Raw genomic sequence first — 24,458 nt, forward strand, 5'->3', positions numbered from 1 at the left:
CAGCAGGATACTCCTCTCCTGACCTTCATTAGTGCCTTGTAGCTCTGTGGTCAAAGTAGTTCAGATCCCCCCCGACCCGTGGCAGGCCTCTGCCCAGCCACTGCCCAGTCACTGACCTCTCCGTTTACTGTCCTCATAGAAACACACGGAACAAAATATCCTCACAGAGGCCAAACACAGGGTCTCGTGGATCTGGAAGTCAGTGCTGCGCCTCGTCTCCCTCACTCTGTGCCTGTCAGCAGCGCACAGTGTGACCTGGACAAAAGACCTGCTGGTACACCTGAGCACTGTTAATTATGACACTGCATGTTTGATAGAGTATGCCACTTACATTTTAATTTAATTTAATTTTAAACCTTATCACTTAATACAGTTAATACATTTTGTAAAGAATTATTGGTTGATTAAGTGTGCAAATGTAATAAGGCTTAATAAAGCCAAAGTCATTTACAAATGAATAATTCTGTTAATTTTGCTTTTGCAAAATTAATTGATATTTGATTTTTAAATATTTAATGAAGTCCAACTCACACGGCAGCAGCTGTTTGGACAGTTGTTATATCATATAGTCATCTGTGGTGGATCGTGCCTCCACACATGACTCTATCATGTGTGTTAAACATCATTATTTCTAGGTTCCTACATCTTTGAATTCAAGAAATCGTCTATAAATAAAATGCTTATTACTCTTAATTGTTTCAGCAGGCAACACATTGTAAATTTGAATATGATAGTCAGCCCCATAAGAAGAGGTATGTTTAAAAGTATTTCATTTTGCAAAACCATACTTCTACATTTTAATTGATGAACAATTGTATTAATTAATTAATGCGCTTAAAGAATATGTGATATAATTAAGAAAGTCTGCATTTCCACACTAAAGACTTAACTTAACCATGATGGGAACACAATGATAATCAGTGTGAATGACACATTTTCTGTTTCATTTACTCATGGGGCACAAGTTTCTTGAGTTTGAAGAAATTCTACAAATATATTCTGCAAAGTGAAGCAGGAGACTGTTGTAAACAAACTAAGATTGAAAGGCTTTTTTTTTATCGTATCAAAATTCTAGTCAGCAACAGAGGGCATTCCTCTTTTTATATAAATGTTTTGTTTGTCCCTCTGAAGTATTTCTTCCAGTGGCGGTATGATAAGCATTCATTCCCCTTCACGATGTAAGAGGCCCATACTATCTCTGTATTTCTCCATAGAGTCATATTTTAAACAAGAAGCCGGACCTCACTCACATAGAGACACAATGCAGCTCCAAGGATAATCTGAAGCTCTCTCCCCGTGGAGGCAATGTATGTACCATTATGTCTATCTAGTGGTTTCCCCCCTCTTGATCCCTCAAAGTTTGAAGACTATGATTTCATTCTGAATTGTTCCCACAGTATATTTCTGTCCTACTAAGAGACATGCAGCACATTGCCTTGTTGGGCTTTGCAGATCTGGATACAGTGCTAGGTCCTCTACCATAGTACCTTAGTTTGTCTCTTCCCTGCACACACCTATATTTCCACTACTGTTTAATTCTTCTGATGTTATATGTAGTTCATTGTCTCACTGTTCACACTTAGCATGTTGTTAAACCAAAGTCACTTTTAAAGCTTAGTGTCACCATTTTCTTTATTAAGTGTTATACTCTCCTGAAATACACATGAGCAGCCAATCAAAACGTAGCAGCTGGTTTGACAGCATCTGATTTTAGCCATCTTCTTGCTGTGAGAGCGGTGACATAAAGCCCAAAATAGACCAACTGTCTGGCACCAAAGATGCCTTACTTTTAAAGAAAGTCAGCTGACCAAAACCATATGCTGGCAAATGTCTGTTGCCCTCAATGCCCTCAGCAAGTCACTTACCATCCAATAAATGTGGCTTTTAATTGGAACGGGTTCAATGGCATCTTTTTAGCTGTGGTTAGTTTCCTGTGTAATCCTTTAATACTATATCTCTTGTGTAATGTCTCTTGTTTGGTAGTTAGTTGTCACTGTCTTGGTGCTGCTATCTTGGATGTTCCCAGAGACTAGCAGCTGGTCTACCACTAAGTGAAATGCGTTGTGTGTTAGCTTTTGCTTTCCCTGGTAATGGCTTTGATTTTTACTTTGCTTCATGGCAAATGTTGGATTCTGGATGTCGTCCAAATTTGATTTTGGTTTGCCCACCATTCTTCACATATTTGACCTTGCTTCCAACTTCAAATGTGTCCCACAGTTTACAGCAACACAAATAGCTACATATTTGAGAGACACATCTGTACTCTAATTGAATACTTTTGTTTTTTAATCGTAAAGTGTTATACTATAATTTCAAAGCATTTTAAAGTGTTCCTTTGGTCCACTCAAGTGTATCTCCTCATGGTCTCTCTCTCCTCCTGTAGAGCTCTTTAGTGCTCTGTGCACAACATGTATCGAATACGTATGTGGTGTGTAAGTCTAGTTCCCACTGCTTTAATTGTGCTGCGGGGTAAATGTATTCATCGTTCGTGTTATGTACTGTACCAACTCTGCTGTGTCCGCATCTCACTCCTGCTTTCTCTCGATGCAGTAAGAGGTATTACCAATGCAGCACTCCCATATTTTATCATAATCGCCGCCTCAATTAATCATTTAGACATTTACTGGTTAATATGGAATCTACTTGAGTCTGAACAGAGGATGTACACAAAATATCAACCTCACTCAAGCTCTGTAATAAAGTTGTCTTAGTCACAATAGCCCTTATATGCCATGATATGGAATCCAGTGTTTTGAAGGAGGTAAGATTGTTTTCTGGAGGTGGGCCGTGATTAAAGAGGATCCTCCTTAGGAGTAATAGGTCAAATCCAGAAACGAATAATACAAAAACCAGGCTGACATGAAGCTCATCCTGGGTTGTGAGATGACTCTAATTTGCCTCTTAGCTTAGAGCCATGGTATCTATCGAAGCTGTTTGTCCAGAGCAAAAGGGGAACCTCCAGGTTGAATATCAATGCCTCAGTTACAGTTAGACAAACTCGGATGTCTAGAACAGAATATTTAAACAAGAGACATGAATAAAATGAAGTGCCAGAAAGCCCAAGCCTTCTCCCACCTCACTCCTCGCCTCCGCCCGCAGGTTCTCATCCCCAATGTTAAACTGGACTATAGCCATGTTCAGTCTAGGTGTGGGTCCTTGGACAGGCGGGGCTACTCTGCAAGAGGTGGAAACGTGAGTCCTGTGCCGCAAGTCCATTGTCTCAGTGTTCATGTCAGATTCCTCTGTTGTGTTGTGTTTGTCAGTGTTTCATTATGTTGTCAACGGAAACATGTGCCACCTTTTTATATGGATGTCTAATCAGCGTTGAAGGTCAATTTAATCAATTGAAGCAGTCAATTCCTCAGTGTGTGCTATATTGACAGAGGCCCAGGGTACCAGCAGGAAGAGAAACTAGAAATCCCAGCTGAAGGAGGACACAAGTTATTTCTTACCTGCGTCTTCATAACTGTCACTTTAAATGACAGCGCTACATGCAGGGAGGAACAACAGAATGACAGCTGAAAACTCAGCTTTCTCTCTCAATATAGCAAACACTGAGGATATTAAAGTTTTAATCAACCTTTATCGTCAACAGTGATTGGAAATAAATATCAAAGGTGGAATTTCCCTTTAAGTCCCTCACTCATTGGACCAGCAGCTGTTTACCTGACACATCATTCTCCAGAAGTGATTTGTGTCCAGTGAACAATTGGAATTTTCACAGCTGGATGTCTCCTCCCCCAGCACTTGATTACATTCAGGACAATAACATAATTTCCCTTCTGAAATAACACTAACAAGAATGGGTGGAGGCACCCCTTCAAGGCTTAAACCCCCCCCCCCCCCACAAACACCTTTTATTCATAGTATACTAACACTAGTTTAACTAATTATAAATGCCATCACTGTAGTTGATGGATTTCATTAAGATACCATCGCTGAAGAGATGAGCCAACCTGCAGTTGACACAAACCTCACGTCATCTCTCATGCTGCATTTCTGTGTTAAGCCTGTGTAAGGGACTCGTGGTAGATGAACAGCCTGTGGTGCATTGTGGACTTTGTGCTCACGTTGTTGTGCTTTCCTATTGTGATCAACAATCTGCCCTGTTCAGCATCAGTACAAGTGAGACACTTTTACTGTCATTTCTTTCTTCTCAGGCTCTGCGAGCAAGGATACTAAAATCATTGGTTACAAAAGACATCAACTATATTGTTGACTTGAAAGTGATAGCTGACCACAGGCAGGTTGCGGTTAATAACCTCTGGACGTGGTGTATCTCTTCCTGTTCTTTCTGCTGTTTCTAAAGTGTTTTATCTCTGCTCCTTTAGCCGGTTCACTCCTTAGATATCCCTCTGTAGTTTTCTCTTCAGGTCCCAAGGATGTGTCCCATAGATACATATCCTTACCCCCCCCCCCTGCCTGTGGCCATTTTGAACTGTTCTGTACTGTCTTACTCACTGTGGTCCATTATTGACAGGTTTTCTGATGAACAAATGTATCTCAAGAAGACAGTTACAGCACATTGTATTCTATCTTGGTTTGGTTGGTTTAACAAACATCTTTGTTCTGCACGGCAGAACACAGTACTTTGATTTAACCGTGGTCTTATGTTCTTGTGCTTCCATGATTATGTTTTCTGATAATTACATGAAATTAGATCGCTGTGTTGTAATGTGAATCCGATGTGAAATATTACAGAAAAGGGAAGATACTATTTCGATCTTCTATGAGAGAACCTTTTAATCTCAGTGGGAGTTTATGACCTCGTTGTGCACTGTAAGCTCTGACCTTCTCCTGACTTTGCTTCTTCAAGGTGATGATACAGAACAAGAAGATAGATCTGAGCCACGTGACCTCCAAGTGTGGCTCACTAGACAACATCCATCATCGGCCAGGTAACCCTTGAAAAACGGATTTTTAATGAATGAAAAAGTGGTAAATGGAGTCAGTTAATGTCTACAGAAACTATTTAAGTCCTTAATGTTGGAAGGAATAACATTACTTTGGAATGAACACTGCAGACCTATATTTAATACAATCCTGAAAAGATTTAGGAGCACTATCAGCATGGATTCCGAATGACAGTGTGTGCCCACAGCTCCATCTGCTGGTCTCTTTGGGTCTTTCCATTTTATATCCTTTATGCACTGCTTGCTCTTTCATGACATCATTAGGCATGTACTTATCAAATGGCGTGTGTTTCAACATACCAACGTTTTGTACAGGCAAACTCTCCAACCACCTCCTAGACTTTTCTTTCACGTTGAACTTTGGAACCTTAGTCAATATCTCATGCCAATACTCTGTAAGGATTTGACCCTTCTTTTCTTCTCCCAAGGGGGCGGTCATGTGCGTATAGAGACAGTGAAGTTGGACTTCAAAGACAAAGCCCAATCCAAGGTGGGTTCCCTGGATATTACTCAACACACTCCTGGTGGAACCCATCTCCCGGTGAGTGTCAGCTTCATAATCCAATCAATGATTTAAAGGAAATTAATTATTTGAGAGATTGTGACATCTAGATATAGCCTGCCATGTAACTGATGTGTGATGCATAGGCATTACAGTTGCCTTAAGTAGATTAAGTATGCATTTCATATATATATTTAAAGAATGTGTTTCAAAGTCAATTTTTTTGAAAAATGTTTTCCTCATCTGCATGTAAAAGTAGCCGCAGACGTGTAGTATACAACGCCATCAATACATAATGTTGCGGTCAGTTAAGCTCTGAAGGCAACACTGTACACAAGCTAAACCCTCTGAGTAAAGTCTGGAACAGAAGGGCGTAGTTCTCTAAAGTTAGCCTTTGGAGTAGTGCTACTTATTGAACCTGACTCACAGAGACTCACACAAATAATAATAATTCTACACAAATGATATATTTCTTCCTTCCCATCCACATCTCATATCACACCACCCGCCTCTGTTAGATTGAGAGTCAGAAGCTGATGTTTCGCGACCAAGCCAAGGCCAGGGTGGACCACGGTGCTGACATCGTGGTCCGGTCGTCGGACCTGTCGGCCGTGGTGTCCCCTCAGCGCCCCCGGGACAGCCAGCTCTCGTCCTCTGGCAGCCTCAACGTGCTGGAGTCTCCGCAGTTAGCCACGCTGGCTGAGGACGTCACTGCGGCTCTGGCCAAGCAGGGTCTGTGAACACTGGGTCTCTGGATCCCTGCTCTGCAACCCGGGCATCTCCATCACGATCCCTAGAAACTTTTCTGCCCACTCCTGCCACCCTGAAGCCAACTTCAGCTAAACGACAGCCTCTAAACATCTCAACTTCAACATCCATCACTCAACTTTAAGTAGAGACTCGAATTAGGAGCTACTGTACTTTGGTCTTCTTTATTTCACAAATATTTGCTGTTTCTGATTCATTAGGTTGGCCTCTCTCTTTTTGAATGATGTTGCATAGAATAGTTCAGTCTGAGCACTGGTCCTACATTAAGTGGGGGGACCAGGTCTTTTGCTTTACTGGTCCTGGATCAGTGTTTTTAAGAAGCTACAGCCTTTTTTTCTACATTAAATAAGAAGTAATGTGGCCAGCACACCATGCAGCACGCGTCGTTCTCGCTCAGTTCACGTGCATGGACGCCAAACCCCCTAACAAACCAAGCATCCTTACTGCAAGTCATTCTTGTCCACCAATATATATAATATTTAACAAATATATATAGAAAAATGTATAAAAATCAAAGGTCTTTGCCATCCACCTGTCCTAAAACATTTTAAAAGCAAGTGACAATATGGCTATAAAATAAACCTGTAAAATCGCATTACTGCAAGAACTAGGTCATGTTATGACAAGCATGTATTGATTCTAATATGAAAAGAGGCTATTTTGTAACCAAAAAAATGATTTTAGTAAGTTATTTGCTCAATTATTGGATAAAGATTAAACAAGTTCATGTTTTGTAGTTATTAGTTGTTTACGGTGTAATGCTTGGTGACGATGTTGGACAGCTGGTTTGGTGTTACTGAGGAATGCATCTCAGTCCTGTTGAACAGCATCACACACTTGTACCTGCTCAGTAGTTAAATATAGGTGCCTGTTTATACATCAGAATATTGGTAAACTCTGGAGCTTAATCCGCTTTCGACAGCTAAAATGATTAGCTGCAGATGTTGAGCTTGCGTGAATGAACAGTACAGACATTTCTACGCAGGCTGAGGTTGCACCATGAGGAGGATGACGCTACAAATGCGACCTGAGACTGAGCAGAAGTTGAAGCCACTCTGAAATCTGTCTGTGTGTGCGCGTTTGGTGCAGATCCCATGCCGTTTTACGACGTACGCTAATGTATCTGGATGTTTTGTTGCAATACTGTATGTGAGAGATGAAAGTGGAAGAAAAAATATTTTGAAAATGTAAAAGACAATTCATGAAGAAAGATAAAGCGACCGGGGGAACTCGTATCGTGTTACATCTGTTAGGATAAAAGTGTTTGGGTGATCTAGTTTCTTTTTTCAGACACCATTTGTGGTATATCCTGCCTCCTGCCTAATATCTGCCCTCACCTGCGACTGTTTGTTTGCTTCTGTGTTTTTTCTGCATACCCCATCTCTGTGTGCCCCCTCCCCACCTCCTGCTCCACCCTACAGCAACTGTAAATGTATTTAAAAGGTCAAGTAGATGTACGCAGTTTTTCTCTTGTTGATATGACACCAATTACAATAATTAATGACAATAAAAAGGAGAAAAAGTGATACAGGAGTACTGTTTTCTTTTTAATGTTTCAGTGAAGTTTGGAATTACTCTTATTTCCTTTTCTGTGGAAGATTAGAAGATCGATACCTCTCTTGGCAGCAAGACTGCTCCGTCCTTGCTCCGTCAAAAGGTGATACAAAATCTGCCTAGCAACACCCTTAAGGCTTACTCAACACTCATTCATTCGTTAACCTTCAACAACTAAAAGTGAAATGAATGTTCTGTGCTAATCCACTATTAGCTGTAGCTTCATTTCTGACAGACAGACCTAAGAGTTGTATCGATCTTTTTATCTAACTCTAGTCAAACTATTCTTTACACATGCATCTGCATCTAGTTACAGTAATAGAGTCAGACATTTGGAAATGCAATGGGTGATTGTGAAAAGTTTATTGTGGCAGAGGATACAATAAGTTAAGACCTATGGGGAAGGGTTGGGTGTGGAGTGGATTCATTTTGATGGCCACTCCTGAGCCAAAGCAGTCCCTACACTGGCAGATAGAGAGCCAGTAGACTGTGGAAAGAGGGGGGGGGGGGGGGGGGGGGGTCATCATTATCCCACCTTCCCCTCCATCACTGCTCCACTTTGAAACAGTTGATGATATAAATCCCCAATGAGACAGTGGGACTTGTGAATATGAGGAAAGAAACATCTTGCGGGGGAATAAGGAAGACTTCCCGAGCAGTGGGAGGAGGAGGAGGAGGAGGAGGAGGAGGAGGAGGAGGAGAGGAAAAAAGCACCACTTTGGACAAAAATGTGTAGAACAAAACGAAAGGCTTCAGGAAATGACATCTCATAGTCCTTTGTTCCCCCTGCTTCCTCAGGTGGTACAAGAAACAGCGAGAAGATGTCGCGACACCATGGGGTCTGCACAAATAGGATGCTCACCAGCGCAGAGCAGGTCCTTACACAGACATGATGTGCTTGACAAAGGCTGCAGATGGAGACCAGGGCAGCACACACAGGACACAGGGGAGGGGAAATAAGTGAGTGAGGAGAAAAATCAGTACACTATCAAATAAAATCATTTCAAGGACGTTAAAAACCAAGAATGACATAACTGTTGAGATATTGATAAGAGTACATTAACATGTGTTCCAATACTTGGAATTCACTTCATTTCTGCTGAAAGTGCAAATTGACACCAACATTTTTAACAACAGATTTCTTTTGAATTATGGACAAGATCAAAGCAGCAAAAGTCAAGATATACTGACTTTAAGTACCTAGTGTTGGTCAAGTTGGGATCCTATATGTCCCATAAGATAGCTCAACAGCATATTTCCCCATGAGGACATCATCAGGGAGATTTTAATAAAATACTTGTCAGAGCTTAAGCAGACTGACATTCTTAAAATTAACTGAACTTCAAGAATGAAAATGGTGCCGGGGATTTTTACAATATAAATACAGTTGTTTGAGTTATGATATACACAGTATAAATATAAAAGGTTGTTGTATTCATATATTATAGGTCATAACGTTGGTATTTGCAGCTCACCCTCGTAGTTGACACAGCCGTTCTCGTCCTCCTGTCCTGTCATGAGAGCATCAATCTCGATCTCGGTCATCTTCTCTCCTGTAGGGGGAGGCAGAGGACAACCAGGATTAATAACACACACACAAACTCACACGCACACATAGTGACACACACATTCATGGAGAGACACAGCGGTGCTCATGGCCTTGACTCACCCAGTGTTGACAGAACAATACGCAGCTCAGCACCCATCACTGTGCCGTTGCCCTCCTTGTCAAACACGCGCAGACCCTCAACGTAGTCCTCATATACGGCCTTGTTTGGGTTGTTGACGACGGTCTGCATCATGGGCAGGAAGCCCTCGAACTCTACTCTCTTGGCGGTCATGTCTGCATGGAAAGAGACAGAGATTAATCATTTTATCCAGAGATGAACAACCCAGGCAGGTTTGAGACACAACCTGAACATTTTCACCTCCACCTTTCTGCTACAGGTGCTACCTCTCCTCAGGTGCTGTTAGGGCTGTGCGATTATGGCAAAAATCATAATCACGATTATTTTGGTCAATAATTGATATCACGATTATTAAATACGATTATTCATTGACTTTGAAAACATCCATATATTGAACTTTAAAACAAATACAAATAATAATTTGAACAGTATCTTATAACTGTTGATTACCCTGAACGTATAATTCAACTGAAAAACTTTATATAAATAATATCAAAATAATAAATACCAATAAACAAGATCAACAAATATTTTGGAGCGCACTTCCAAAAGCTACTAATCATATATAAATATGATAAATACAAATAAATTAGATCAAAATAAATTAGATCAAATATGTTGCAGTGCAGTCACAACCTAGCAAAGCAAAATAATTGTTTTATTCGATTATGTTGTTTTCGTAATTGTGGCAGGCCAAAATCGTAATTGCGATTAAAATACGATTAATTGCACAGCCCTAGGTGCTGTGAATGTTTTCTTTCTTTATTTGTCCTTTATAATCCCATTTGGTATTTCTGAGCGTGCCACAGTAAGGAGTGAGCGTCATTCTGCTATTTTGGTTTAAAGGTTACAGAGATTTACACCTGCAGCAGTGCCTGTCTGCACAGACCAGATCAGAGACACACTTCAAAGGTACACTTCTCTTTTTATTATGACATACAGTGTATGAACCAACAGTGCATTCAGGAAGCTGATTACATAAAATACAGCTGCAGTGCAAGAACGATTTTTTGCTATTCTTTACACGTGTCCTCTGTAGACAATAGGCACCCCCCCCCCCCCCTATTGTCTACAGTCTGCTGTTTATACAAATTTCAGACACTTCCGTAATCATATATAAACTATAAAGATTTATATCATGTGAAATATTACTTTGCTTTTTTTATTAACTTATTTTATATATTACTCCTATTGCTAATCCATTGTGAAATGGTATTGGTGTTACTTCATATACACTTTATATTTGTTACTCTTGTGCTTTTTTTAACAATAACTTCCTTTGTGATGACTAAAGTCATTTTTTATTTAATCCTATTTTAGAGCTGATTTAAAAAAATAAAATAAAATAAAAAACTGCTGATTGGACTTAACATTACCAATTCCATCCACAGATAATTGATTTCACCTAATACCAATGTTAATGTTTATATCTAAAGAAATTACCCTTGCAGCACTTCGACTTCCAGAGATGAATGAAAACTGAGCCATTACTGGTCATTGCAAACTATTTAAACATACTGTTCAGCTAATGATTGGTTAAACTTTGTGTTTTACAAAGTGTGGCCATTAATGACTAGTACACTGATATCCATTCAAAAACAATAATAAAAGCAGTTGTTGTACTGTATGTCAGAATAAGAATGAATATAATAGTTTACAGAGTTATACTATCATTTTATTATTTTGCTTGAAATGATCAAAATGAACATGACAAATGGGACAAAAAACATTTCAACAAAGAATATTCAAAATCAGAAGACTTGAAAACCCTGGCATAATCTCAAAAATCTTAAACTTATTCGAAAAATGAAACTGAATGTATATCTACCTTCAGGAGAGGGGTTTCCCAGCATCTTGGCGACCTCCTTGTTGGTTGGGTTCTGTCCCAGGGCGCGCATGATGTCAGCGATCTGGATGTAGGCAACCTTGCTGTCACCAACCCTGTCGAACAGACCAAAGGACTCCCTGTAGTCTGCAGAGAGGAGAGGACATCATCACCTTTGATATTCACTAACTGATTTGTGTGTAAGGTGTTCAGCAGTGAGTGTGTACATAACCAAACTACACCTTGTGATTCGTTCTCACCCTCGCATTTCAATATTATGAACTTTGTGTCTGTGTCCATTACCCGGGAAAAATCACAAGCGCTGATTGGTCAGTGGTTGGTCAATTAGAGAGGGTAGGTAGAGCTTAGGCAAAAGACTTGCTCTTAAACTCACTTGTTTATGAAGGGGGTGTACATTTTTTATTTGTATGGTCTTAGGTGTGAATAAAAGGTGCCTGCAACCGAAGAAACTAAGAAAAACGTCAAAAACTAAATTTGATACTAAAAACAAGCGTAAATCCCCAAAAACCTGCCAACTGACTGAAGTCAAACAGGTAAAACTGTAACGGTGCGTCCACACGGTTCCATCTCGTTGAATCTTGCCAGTGGGCGTGTATGGCGCGTGACCAACAACCAATCACATTAATCTCCCGCCCCGCACACACAAGCACACGTTTTGATTGGCTAGAGCTTGTACTGGCATATGATTTATTTGGCTGGCGCTTCCGTCGACGCTTGAAAAGTTGAACTTTTCTCAACTTTCGAAGCGAGCAACGGAGGCAAAGTGATGCGACGGAACCACAATGCAGTTCGGCAAAGCTTGACGTCACCCCATTCAAAGTGAATGGGAAGCGTCTCCGCTGAAGCACGCAACGGAACCGTGTGGACGTTACGTAAGGATCCAAACGCACACAGTAACTACTTATCGCAATAGGTGTCGCCAAAAAGAACATAACCAATATCTTTGAGGTTATACATTTAAATTAGCAGCATTTCACATTAAATTGCAGAAGCCTGGCAGTCACTAATCAATATTTTTGTCATTTATGTCTTTTTTTCGCAAATAATGTCATGTAAGGTATTTTAATCTATTCAGCTCCAGCTACAGTACACCTGTATTTTAGTTACCCTTGTTAAATATACATATCAATAGATCTGCATTTTCTGTAGTATGTGTTTGTTCTACAGTTGGAGACAGTGGTTTGCACTTCACATAACTGTGGGTGTTGCATGCTAGCAGGTGTAGGCAACTCCTCTGCGTACAGGACTGTCCATGGATACATAAAACAAGGGCAAGACACCTCTTTAGGTGCTGGTATTATGGACTGACTCCTGCCTAGGTCTGTCACCACCCATACTATTTCCATTGCAGCTGCCTCCCTCTCTCTCTGTCTCTCTCCCTTGGTGCTGTAGGCCCTTTTAAAAGACCACCTTGGAATTGATAAACATAGATGAGAATATGAGCCCCCTCCTTTTAAAGGCAAGGCCCTCTGTGGGGGAGCTGAGTCAAAGTAGGGAATGCTGACTGCGGTGGAACTGGCAGCCGCTCAGACGCACGTCTGGTCAGGTGGTGTCTTGACGTCAAGGGTCAGACGGGCCTAATAGCACAGGATTTGTACCTTAAAAATAATTTTACATAATTTCACACTTTTTTGTTATATTTATATAACGCTTTTTGTGGTACAACCTACCATTCTACCAACCACTTATTTAACTCACTAATTATATTTAAGATCTATGGTTTGAGATGTCACCAACAATCGGCCAGTAGGCATTATGCACTTTACATAATGACACAGGTATTGGTTAAATGGATTTGTGGTTATTACACAGAGCTCTCAACAGTTATGGTTATTATGTGATAAAGTAAAAATGCGAACCAATCCCTAACCCATAAACAAGCTAATCTACTGCTCTTGTAGAGGGTGACAATTCGCACAATCAATGGGTGTTTTGAGGATACAACATACACTAATTTTGTTTGCACTATTACATTCAAAATGTTTAATTGACAACCGCTGACTATCACTTGGTGTGCGGGTTATTATAAATGTATAGATAGGGCAGGGCATTCAGACAAAAACATGTTTTGTTTAAAAGACCACCATGTTAGGGATCCATTATTTGTGACATATCATTTTGATTATTAGTTTTAGCCAAGGAATGTGACAGAAAAAAGACTGATGCGACCATCTGTCATTAACACTTTAAGACTCAGTAAAAAGTCGGTTTTACGTTGGCATTAAACTAATGTTCATCTATAACGGAGGGACAATTGTTTTACGTTCAGCCTTATTGGCTATTGGGGATTGTCTCCCCTCTTTGGGACTAATAAAGGTATTCTGATTCTGATTGAAAGGACGATGAGTTTTAGGGTTAGCAAAGGTAAATTGAGATGTACTTACCATCAATCACGTCTGCGGCAAATTCAATCTAGATGCCAACACAAAACAACCCCATTAGTATGACACTTAAAAATGCGAGCGTAGTGACATGCCATTTAATCAACAACACAACTACTTGTATTCAAAAGGCCAACTCAACCAGGATTCTGCTTTAATCTCTAGACTAATTAATCAGGTCTACACACTGGGATTACATTTGTCTCTTTGCCAAAATTAGCTTCACAGAGTGGCACCCGATCTGTGGAGGTCCATCTTTAGCTACATTAACATGTCCACATTTGGTGTCTCTCTGCATGGCCATCACACATAAGTCACTATTCTTTTAGTCCAATCCAGGGAGCTGGGGGCGGAGTCTAAACCATGGTGAGCTATCCATGGTTCCAGTCATCTGTTCATCTGGTCCCTCAAACATGATGCTACTCTCAGTCTCTCAGTGCGTCCATTCATAATTTTCTACGTGGCCAGTAATGTCAAGATAACAATGAATGGGTATTAAACCAAAACCCACATTTCATAAAAAGTTTTGATCACAACTGTACAATCTATGCTTTGAGGAACAGTTATTTTGCATTTACATTAACATACATTGACCCCTTTATTATCAAAGTTGCCTTTATCATATTCTCACATTGGCCCTTCTGTATGTGTAACATCATAATAAAAACATATCTGAGGCCCCTTTCAACAATCCCCCTGGGATCCTGAAGTCTGTCTACTTTAGTCATGAGTTTGAATGGATAAGTCCAGTCCAAACTTTTCCTGAGCATCACCCTATCTCCATCCCTCCCTACAGCAGTACTCATGCGTTCACGGTGATTTGTACCTTGACGGCGGACAGGTCGACAGCGGCAGGTGCTGCTGGTGCGGGTGCCGGCTCTGGTGCCGGTGCCGGTGCAGCTGCAGCTTTTGCAGGTTCGGCCTTCTTGACGGCGGCGGCGGGTGCCTTAACGTCCTTCTTGGGTGCCATTTCAGCTGATATTAGAAGTACACTGTTCCTGAAGTACAGACAATTCCTGCTTGGAATGACAACACAAGGAGTGTAGCAAAGATTGGAGGTGACTCGGAGCAAGAAATCACCGCTGGGGCGTATATATATGGGGCTATGTTTCCCTCTTGACCCCCTTTAACGCTTGGATTGGACGGTAGAAGGAAGGGGTGTGTCTGTGGATGGGGTTCTCTCTAAAGATGGAGTAAATGGCAAGAGGCCAGAACGTCTTTATTTATGCCACATAACTGTAATCTGTAAAAACACTGGGGGAGTGCGTGGAAGTTTACCTGGGGACACGCGTTTTACTCGGTTACACTTTTGCGCACAGCTTTACGCAGCATTACGCATGATCTGGACCCATCCGGAAAGCATTACCGGCTATTTGAAGATGGTTTAGCACTTAAATGTGTTGATGTTTAAAGACAAATAAGGTTGGACCCAGCTTGCCCTTTAGCCTATAATAGTTCGTGATGAACAACTCTGTAATTGGCACGCCTAACCTCCTGGAAAAAACTAAACCGAACTATTGTGGTTTTGCTTAATATCTTTTTGACTCCGGTAATCACAAGTTTCTGCCAGGTAGAAATAATTTGAATCAGAAATAAGATATGGGAAATAAGGCAGGAGGGTGCAAAACAGAAAATAAGTTGTAATTTGCTATATAGATTCAGTGTAGATTCAATTAAATTCAAAACCTTTATTTATCCAGGTGAAATCCCATTGAGATCATTGATCTCTTTTTCAAGGGAGACCTGCAAGAGTGTTGCAAAGATTGGAGGTGACTCGGAGCAAGAAATCACCGCTGGGGCGTATATATATGGGGCTATGTTTCTGGCAGGATTTGTAGTGTAGGGTTTCTTCAACTAATGTGATGATTTATGGTCCTATTCTCTGACATTCACACAAACGGTTTAAAAGTTTGCCAAAAGGACTTTAAGCAAACTTTAAGTTAGGTTTTAATTGTGTGGTTTATAAGTAAAACATTTGTTATTAATTATTAATGTTATTATTATGGCACTTCATTATTGTATCTTTTTCATTGTAATTCATCCTTATTTATGTTCATATCTTGGGCACATTGTTAGTCATGAATAATCTTTGCCTTTTTTTTGTAAACATGTTAAGTCTATGTGTAACTTTACTTAATGTATCTTTATATCTGCAGCAGTCATGTCTCAAATTTGGCAGCTTGAATCATAAGCAATTTCAAAATGCTGTAGGTAAAATCTCTGAAATATATTATATTTGTGTTTATTGCCCTGTCCCGATTAGACTTCTTTTTTTTTTCAGTAATAGTTTTTTTTTTTTTCAAAACTATTACTGATGTGGTTGTAACTCATGACTGTCACTCTGCTTGACTCATCAATGACTATCTTTCCAAAGATATAAGATATATTAGCCAGGCTGAATTGGGGGTTGGTATACGCTGATGCATAGCATATCTAGAATATCTGCAATTTGATGTAATGGTGTAGCTATTGGGAAAAAAGGAGTAATGAAAGAAACACATTTAGAATATATATGTATTAGTGTGGAAAAGGCAGGGGGAAATGAGCACCATGAGAGTTTGTTGAAAGAGAAACCTGCAAAGAAGCAACAGATCAAACTAGAGTCGATTTGTGTTTGAGAAACTGTAAAGGAGCAGGCTTTGGGTGGACAGGTGTTGGAAGTGGTGCCTCTCAGATCTAATAATAAGCCATTGTTTATTTCAGTCCCTCACAAAGTTTGTTGGGTTGAGCAGCACCTGTGTTTAATTTGTTGGTTTGTCCCACTCTTAAGACGGATGTGACGTAAAAGCACAGGGGGATGAAGACCTGCAGGGGCTTTCAGCTGCTGATGCCAGTAAACCAGACAAGGCTAAGCGTGCAAATTCAGTCTCCTTAATTATTGTCTATATCCGTCTCCCAGTGCCAGTAGTGGAGCGCTGCCACAGTGACAGGGCCTGGTGACGAAGGAACTGCATGAATTCCTCCACCCTGCAGCAACCCCACCCTCCAATCAGCCAGCCCCCCCATTTAGCTGACCCCATCTCCGTGAGGGCAAGCCAGAGAAAGCCTCGGTCGCTCAGCTGTCATCAGGGCTCACCCGGCACCCCACTGCACCTTTCGAAAGTCTCACTTCCCTTCACAGAAACTGCCCCGGTCCCTGCACCTGTGCTGGAGTCCAATCTGAGCTCCACTAAAAAGTTATTATGTATTCAGCATTAAGGGAAGAGCTGGCCTTTATTAAGATGTGATAGCGTGTCGGCTTGTGAAAAACAAAAGAGCAAGACATCAAGTTTGTTTGACACTTACGTTTATTGTGTGAATGATACACATTCAGTTTTTTCACATTTTGCATCATTTTAGGTAGTGGGTTTTTTGTGAGTTAGTTTTAGGAGTGTTTCTGTTATTGTTACTCTAACTCCAGTGCCAATTAATAGTTCCTTAGACACAAGCAGAAAGCGTAAAAACAGTCACTCTCCTCTGTGTGGATATTGCTCCTGCTATCTGAACCAACTAAAAATACCAAATACATTGGAGTGTACTGTTACTCATTCTCAGTATCACATTAGTGAAGATAAACATCTCCTTCTGAATAAACATGTAACCCTTTACTTATTTTTTCCTCAGTGTCCAGCTCCCCTGGGAAAGCCATACTGGAGATGTGAGCTCAGAGCCCCTAAAAGTGGGGAAGGGGCTTTAAGGCTAGTAAGTAAAGGCCACAAAAGGGACACATGCCACGTGAAGATCCATTTTAACAAACACCGTTGCTTAACACCACTCTGTATAAGGAAAGAGAAGGTGAAATTAAGCTTAAGGGTGCAGGGGTCATCGTTATTCATGAACATTTGTTTTACTATTGATTTTTCTAAATATTTCACTTGTGAAATGCCAAAATAATGTGTAAATATCAGTTGCATTAAAGGTGGGGCAACTTTATTTACGATGGACATTCCCTACAGAGGTTTGTTCAGAGTAGTAAATTCCACCTTATGTAACGTTTACTATGTCAGTTATTGACGGTCTGGCAATATGAGAAAGGAAAGAGCCTTAGATCTGGCTCCTTTGGAATAGTCATAACTTGCATCTCTATTTTCTATCTTTGGTTTTAATTCATAAATAAAGCTCCAGATTTAACTACACTCATTGTCTTTGCAAGAAAAGTTGAGTGAATGGTACTCAAATTGAAGACATAAAAGAAACAGAAAAAAATCTTCAAGTCTATCCTGTATCGCTGTATTTTTTGCACAGCAGTGAACTCAACCCTAATGTCAGCATGCTAAGTGTACGGTGTCAAGTTATCGTTTTCTAATTATCACTTAACAGCCTACAGCTGAGTCAGATAAGACTGTTTTATACTGTATGTTATGCAAATATATGTTTCAATATTAAAATATCTGGCCTGATAATGGTCTGCACAGTCAGAAGATCACCAAAGTGATAATAATCACTCCTCAGGGAAACATGAATATCTGAGTGGTTATGTTTGCTGCTAACAAAACATGGAAATCATAATTCTTCTGAAAACAAAAAATGTGAATCTAATGGTGACGCAAAAGAAGAGGTCACTAGATTAGGATACATCATCTGGGAATCTCAAATATTGTGCCAATCCATCAAACGGTTTTTGAGATCTTTCTGTATGGATCAATGTGGTTTACCAACACGCTGAACGCAAGACCAAAATGCCATGCTGCGAAAATAATTTATGATGGGAAGAGAGCATATCCATAACCTGCATTACTTTAAAATTAGTGGCCATCTTTAATTAGTGATGTTTAAATTAAGCATAAGGCAACATAGGACTTAAAGAGAGGGTGAATCTTGTATTATTGTGAATTAGTGTTCTTATATACGCTAAGTACAATACATAAGGGGGCTGGTTAGTCTGTGTTGTTCCATGCTCAGACAATACTGTCCATCTAATCTATAATCATCCTAGTTAGGGCCGAGACTATGAATGACACCTGTCAGAGTTATTGACCTATGTTCCTTATTTGGGCAGGCTGGCCTAACAGCTGATGAAAATGGTCTGTTAGAAGTACGGTTCTTTAGTTATTTTCTCAGCCAGCCGTATTATTTCCATTAAAGTTGAGCTAACGAGTATACAGAAAGTCCACACAGCTTACTGAAAGATTATTTTAGAATGAAAGTTGTTTTCTGCAAACCCGTCCTCAGTAATAACACCCACATTACCTTCCACACACAAAGGTTTAGTCAGCTTCTCTCTCCCCAGGATGTGTTGCAAACATTATCATGCATATTACTCTGAGCCTGACGGGAATAAGATCAGATGAAACATCAGTGATCACTAAGGGGAAATGGGGATGTTTAGGCATCATCAAACGGTAATGGGAAGCAGAACAAATGAGGCACATTTAAACAAAACACTATTATTAGCCAGCTACTTCATTTGATTTAAATCATTTCACCTCATTTGCATCAGCATTCTGTAGAGATATCGCAGCCAAGAGATGCAAGCTGCGGGCTCCAAGATCTCACAGGCAGGGATGAAAAATATGTTAATGGAATAAGGAAAGGAGAGTGTCGTTAAATTGATTCCATCAGTTAAGAAATAAAAGCTTTCTTGGATTGTGTCATTTGAGATTGAAGAATAGAGGAAGTCTTTTTAGGGGATATTCTTTTGCAAATTCGTATGCTTGGAACTATCTTTAATGTGTCACCACCTCACCCACTGGCTTTGTCCTTTGGCGGGGAGGGGGGTTTGCTTCAGGACAGGCGCTATAACTGTCTCCTCTCAGGAATGACGGCGTGATCTGAAGCTCTTTTGCATGCTTGCGGCAATGCTTTAGTAGTGATCTCTCAAATACACCCTCAGTCCTCAGCATTGTCATTCATGTTGACTAAATCACTTTGAACTGTACAATTCAAGATTCTTTGAAAGAGAAAATACATGGGTAGAGATTGACAGACCCATGACCTGCCCTGACCTCTGGGTCTGCTTGGACTAAGCATGATTAATGAAATGAGAAGAACCTGAGCTTGGGAAAAAATAATGTGATGAGTGCGATGTGGTGCAAGATGCCAGAGATGCTGCAGCTCCTGGGTCATTTGGCCTCCGTGGGGAGTAGTAACGTCAGGAGGAAGGGTCTAGGGCAGCGGTGTCAAACTCAAGGCCCGGGGGCCAAATCCGGCCCGCGACTTCATTTTATGTGGCCCGCAAGAGCTTGCAAAGAATATAATAAGTTTATTATACGGTTAAATGCCACTTTACAGAAGCATGTTGCCCATAAACTACATGTCCCACTATGCTTCTCATTTTGTGACATGCGCACTGAAGAGACTTGCAATTATTTGCCCTAGACTTCTGCTTTCAGACATAGTTAATTATTAAATTAATTAAAGTTATTACCCTATCCGATAATAACCCAATGCAGAGGCAATAATGTAATACAATACATTATTTTATATATATTATATATTTATATAGTCTTAAAGTTACAACTGGCCCTTTGAGTGCAACCATAAGGCCAATGCGGCCCGCGATGAAATTGATTTTGACACCCCTGGTCTAGGGAATGCCAGGGAGCTCCAGTGACTTCCTTTGCAACAAAAAAAATGCAGCATATAGGTCACCCGGTCCGCGTGATGACTAGAAAGTATAGGCTTCAGACTCTGGCTCTTTCCTCGCCCCCCCGTCACACCCCCACCTCCCCTTTTTCAAACCCCCAGTGCTTCCTCCCCTGCCCTCCGACCATGCCAAAAGGAATGATAATGTAACTGAGCCCGGGGGCACAGATGGAGCCTATTTATAGGCCCTACAGAGAGGTGTGAAGTTTCTTAGGATTTCTAAGAGCGGGAGCCATGGCTCCTTAAAGGGGTCGGGTGTGTGGCCTGCATGCTCTCTTTCCCTCCCTCGCTCTCTCAAAGCCCTCCACTGGCCACACAGGAATTAGAATGGGGCAGCTAAACAAAGCTACTCGCTTGCCCTTTTTACTGGGGACACTACCTCACTACAGAGGAAGGGAATCCAACCCCAGGGCTTAAGAGATAGTCTCTTCCTTATCGTTCTCCAGCTGATGACCTGATCTTCCTTTTACAACTCTGGAGGCTGAAGCTGCCATCAGCCCAAACAAGACTGGTGACGCTGTGAGGGGGTCTTCTTGTAATTTGACAGCACATACTGTAGCGCGGTATCAGGATGGGGCCAAAGGACAATTCTAAAGATGGATATAATAGTGTACATATTTAAGCCATTACACTATGGGGCCACTGTGGCTTTAATTACACTCTTCTGGGATAAAAGAATACCTCAAACAAAAAATGATAGTTTTCTTATCAATTACTCACCCCGTGTAACCTTAGATTTGTGAAGAAAGTTCTGTTTTTCTTTTCTTTTTTATATTGAAGTAAATGGGGCAAAACAACGAAAGAAAAATAAGTGTGGGGTTTCTGGAACATCTTCACTTGTTTGTTGCTTGCGGTTTTACCTTATTTGTGTAAACAAAAACATAAATAATAGTTGCTAGGCAACCAATATGCATCATACCCTGTGGTCAGTATGATCATGTGTGACCAATATAGGTGAAATTACCATATTTTCCCTGCCTGACATAAAAAAGAAAATCTGAAAATGAACCTAATTGATTTAACTGCAACAATATAAATATTCAGAATCAGAATCAGAACACTTTTATTTGCAAAAAGGTAAAAATAAACTTTATGAAATTCTCCTATTATGTTGTATTTCTCTTGGAAATTATTTTGGGTCAAAAGGTCCCAGTGTTGCAGCTTTTCATTCCCTTGTATTAAATTAAATGACAATAGTACCTTTTATTCATCAGCTTGTCTCCAAAAGCACTTTGAATGGCCTTGATGTTGAAGATGATTTACAAATAAGCCTGCCTTATCCTGCCTCAGAATGATATATAAAGTGTCAATATCTTGAATCTGGTATGTCGATCTAATCCTGTACTGAACAAACATCATCACAGATCCCTCAGAGCACCATCCATTATTTCTGTCATCTCAGGGCCGGCACTGCTTGGAAACCTGGCAGAGAGAAAGGCAAGGGAGCCGCCGGTTTATTCACGTCCTCTCTTAAGCTTGGTCACCATCTGAAAATCACTCTTGGAACCGCAGACAATCTGGGGTCTCTCAGCTGAGGACGCTCATTAGTCCATGCCCCGGCCAATCAGTGGAGGAATTCAAAGGGCAGCTAATCAGCCCTCCCCTCAATAAAGAGTCCATTTCACTGGCTTCTCATATTTGCACAATCATCACCTAACAATGTTCCACTGCATGTGATTCATCATAAACAGTAAGTAGCTAGGGAGGCTGTTTGAGGGAACAAGGGTTTGAAAATAGAAAACAATTATAATTTTTTTTTAAAGAAGCTGAAATAAGATTTTATTTGAAAGTCTGGGAAATGTGTGTAAACATTTATCCCCACTGATTATTTCACGCATTAAGAAAGCCTAATATCTAAGCTTTGGGTATTACTTGCTTTTTTTATTATAAAATGTGTGCAGATACAATGTATTTTGCAGATATAAGAGAGTAAGTTGAGTGTGTTCACTCCTCACTACTACTCTGCTATATTTCTTGCATATTTTACAATCAAAATGGAGACACTTGTCAGATCTGTGCTTTTCTTCAAGTAGTAGAGACCATATCAATGGGATTTGTAATTCTTATCTTTGTTTTCATAAACTGCCACCAAATTTCATGGGAAATACTATAAACCTAATAAAACGTTGACACTGGTGTATCCCATCATCAGAGCCTCTACGCAAACAGAATGATCAATACAGTTCCTTAACTAAGCTTGACTAGTTGAGCATAACCAACTTCTTTCCTTAAACTTCTGTTCGGTTTTTGATTCGACCAAAATAGTCTTCTGCTATAACTATGCCAGTCTGTTGGACACTTCGGACTTACACAGTCTCATCAGCCCTGTAGCAATGAGAATAATGGTGGTTAGTGGAGAATAAATACCTTGTGTAAATACTGAACAGCTATCTTTTACTTTAATGCAACACTTGGTAAGCAATATGAATATACAAATGTGGACTTCAATGTGGGTGTAATGTAAACTGTAAAGCCTTTATTGCTTCTGCTTCACATTTACAGTTAAATGATACGGCCTCAGAGTGTAACTCATACATATGGAGCTGCACTGTCACACACATCACACAACAACACTGTTAACTGACTCTAAAAGCTTTTGGAAGTTGTTAGCTAACTCTACCACTGGATGTCAGCATTGCTCCACAGATCTGCAGAACAGGAGGAGCGCAGACTGGATTTAGGCAAAGGGAATGGGATCTGTAGTACTAGTAACAAGGGGGTTAGACAAATGCAGAAGAAATAGACCATGACTGTATGCATGACCTACTGTAGACACAATTAAAGTGTACTAAAATCAGACATGAGTTAAAACTGTATAGATAATTAAGTTAGGTGTAGGTGAATTCAGGGTCATGCTGTGCAGTTTTAATGCTGAATATTTGCAGATTAGAATGGCTTCTGATCTTTACAAAGTTACTATGTGTATTTTTTCCAAGTCCAATTTCTAGGGTGTGGAGGTATTTCCTGATCCACGCAAGTCCCATTACTCACACCCACTTTGTTCAGACTGCTGAACCCAGCAGAGTGGCAGTCAGGCAGCCTTCTCCACAGAGGGCCGGTCTTGCAGTGATCAGCAAATACACACACCACTCTAATCCCACCACCATGCAGCCTGGCCACGGTCAGTTTGCCTTTTCTTTTGCAGGCAACTGGCCTCAAAGAAAAAAAAGCTGTGAAGAGGAGTTTGTTGCATAGGAAGAAAAAAAGAAACTACACACACTCAGATAGAGCCTCACATACACACACAACTTTTTGTTAGCAGGTGTATTCATTCTCATTCAGCTTGCAATTTTTGTGGTTCCTTTTCAATGACCTGAAATGAACCAAATGTAATCAATATGTCCCCTTGTGTAGGCCTTTTAGAAGTAGTTTTTCTTTTATGAAATCACTGTAAAAACATAATAATATACAGCAGTTTAAAATTAATGTGAATGAAACATATTTGTCAGAAAGGCTATTTGAAGTTTTAGCTAGCCATAGTGGTGCACAAGCTAAATGCAAAAATAACTTGAAACAGATATTTGTTAACTAATCCAGTTAAAAAGTATCTTTAAATATTTGAGATGTTAAAATGTTGGCCAACCAGAAAAAGTGTAACTTATTGGCCTTGTAGCATACATCCATCCTACTATCAGTGTGTTTCGGAATTTCAACAGATGTGAATGCTGGGTTCATCCCTGTTTGAGAGAAAGTAGGGCGTTTTCCTGGAGACCAATCTAAACGCTGAGCGCTTCAAGCGGTGAGAAAAACAACTGTTCATCAACCAATCATGATACACTTCAAGCTCGCAGTTGAACCTACACGAGGACAATCCAAATCCCATTGAGCTACAGTAGTGTCTCCTAGAGTCAATTTACAATTCATTGTAGACTTTGTTAGACAGTTTAAATAGTAAGTAATTTTTATATCGGGAAACTTTTCATTCACGACCGTGCCACTTTGCCTAAAGAGTAACGTAGGCTAACATGACAACAATCCTGTTAGCTCATAGCGTTGTTAAATCTCTGAGACAAGGATGCATTGTTGGCAGAAGAGTGGGAAACACTTCGGGATGGCTGAGACTTCAAACAGCTAAACTTTTTAGTGTGAAGGTAAGACAACTACGTGTGAGTTAAAGTGGTTGTTGTCAGTTGTAAATGCACGATACTAACTTTTGAAGTGCCCTCAATGTAGTGCTGACACGGTGTTCCTCTGGGCTTCAGGCCAAATTCCGCTGAAAAATCTATTGTTTGTGATTCCTTT

The 24,458-nt window shown here is 40.3% G+C and overlaps 3 protein-coding genes across 3 annotated transcripts in view; 2 read left to right on the forward strand and 1 right to left on the reverse strand.

Annotated features, from left to right (window-relative positions):
• The window catches only part of map2 (microtubule-associated protein 2), a 75,123-nt gene extending 67,414 nt beyond the window's left edge, over positions 1 to 7,709 (forward strand). The window contains exons 17-20 of the mRNA XM_034134231.1: positions 3,100 to 3,192; positions 4,817 to 4,898; positions 5,342 to 5,454; positions 5,934 to 7,709. Of these exons, the coding sequence (XP_033990122.1) occupies positions 3,100 to 3,192; positions 4,817 to 4,898; positions 5,342 to 5,454; positions 5,934 to 6,155 (510 nt within the window). The 3' untranslated portion in view covers positions 6,156 to 7,709. The remainder of the gene's footprint in view (positions 1 to 3,099; positions 3,193 to 4,816; positions 4,899 to 5,341; positions 5,455 to 5,933) is intronic.
• A 367-nt stretch (positions 7,710 to 8,076) lies between these two features.
• myl1 (myosin, light chain 1, alkali; skeletal, fast) lies at positions 8,077 to 14,719 on the reverse strand. The gene is made up of 6 exons (XM_034134332.1): positions 14,479 to 14,719; positions 13,656 to 13,683; positions 11,254 to 11,397; positions 9,407 to 9,580; positions 9,213 to 9,290; positions 8,077 to 8,645 (listed from the first exon to the last, which is right to left on the reverse strand). The coding sequence occupies exons 1-6, from the start codon at positions 14,620 to 14,622 to the stop codon at positions 8,617 to 8,619; spliced, it is 597 nt and encodes a 198-aa protein (XP_033990223.1). The 5' UTR covers positions 14,623 to 14,719; the 3' UTR covers positions 8,077 to 8,616.
• Positions 14,720 to 24,120: 9,401 nt separating this feature from the next.
• The window catches only part of cps1 (carbamoyl-phosphate synthase 1, mitochondrial), a 49,778-nt gene continuing 49,440 nt past the window's right edge, over positions 24,121 to 24,458 (forward strand). The window contains exon 1 of the mRNA XM_034134407.1: positions 24,121 to 24,307. Coding sequence (XP_033990298.1) covers positions 24,182 to 24,307 — 126 coding nt within the window. The 5' untranslated portion in view covers positions 24,121 to 24,181. The remainder of the gene's footprint in view (positions 24,308 to 24,458) is intronic.

The sequence above is a fragment of the Trematomus bernacchii genome, unplaced genomic scaffold (genome assembly GCF_902827165.1).
Source record: "Trematomus bernacchii unplaced genomic scaffold, fTreBer1.1, whole genome shotgun sequence".
In the NCBI taxonomy this organism is placed as follows: Eukaryota; Metazoa; Chordata; class Actinopteri; order Perciformes; family Nototheniidae; genus Trematomus; species Trematomus bernacchii.

Bases quoted from the DNA above. Each gene is read 5' to 3' on its own strand.
- myl1 (XM_034134332.1), bottom strand. From the start codon at position 14,622: ATGGCACCCAAGAAGGACGTTAAGGCACCCGCCGCCGCCGTCAAGAAG. The intron at 11,398-13,655 runs GTAAGTACATCT...TCCTCTCTGCAG, and splicing joins TGCCGCAGACGTGATTGATG to ACTACAGGGAGTCCTTTGGT. The intron at 9,291-9,406 runs GTGAGTCAAGGC...CTCCCCCTACAG, and splicing joins TATTGTTCTGTCAACACTGG to GAGAGAAGATGACCGAGATC.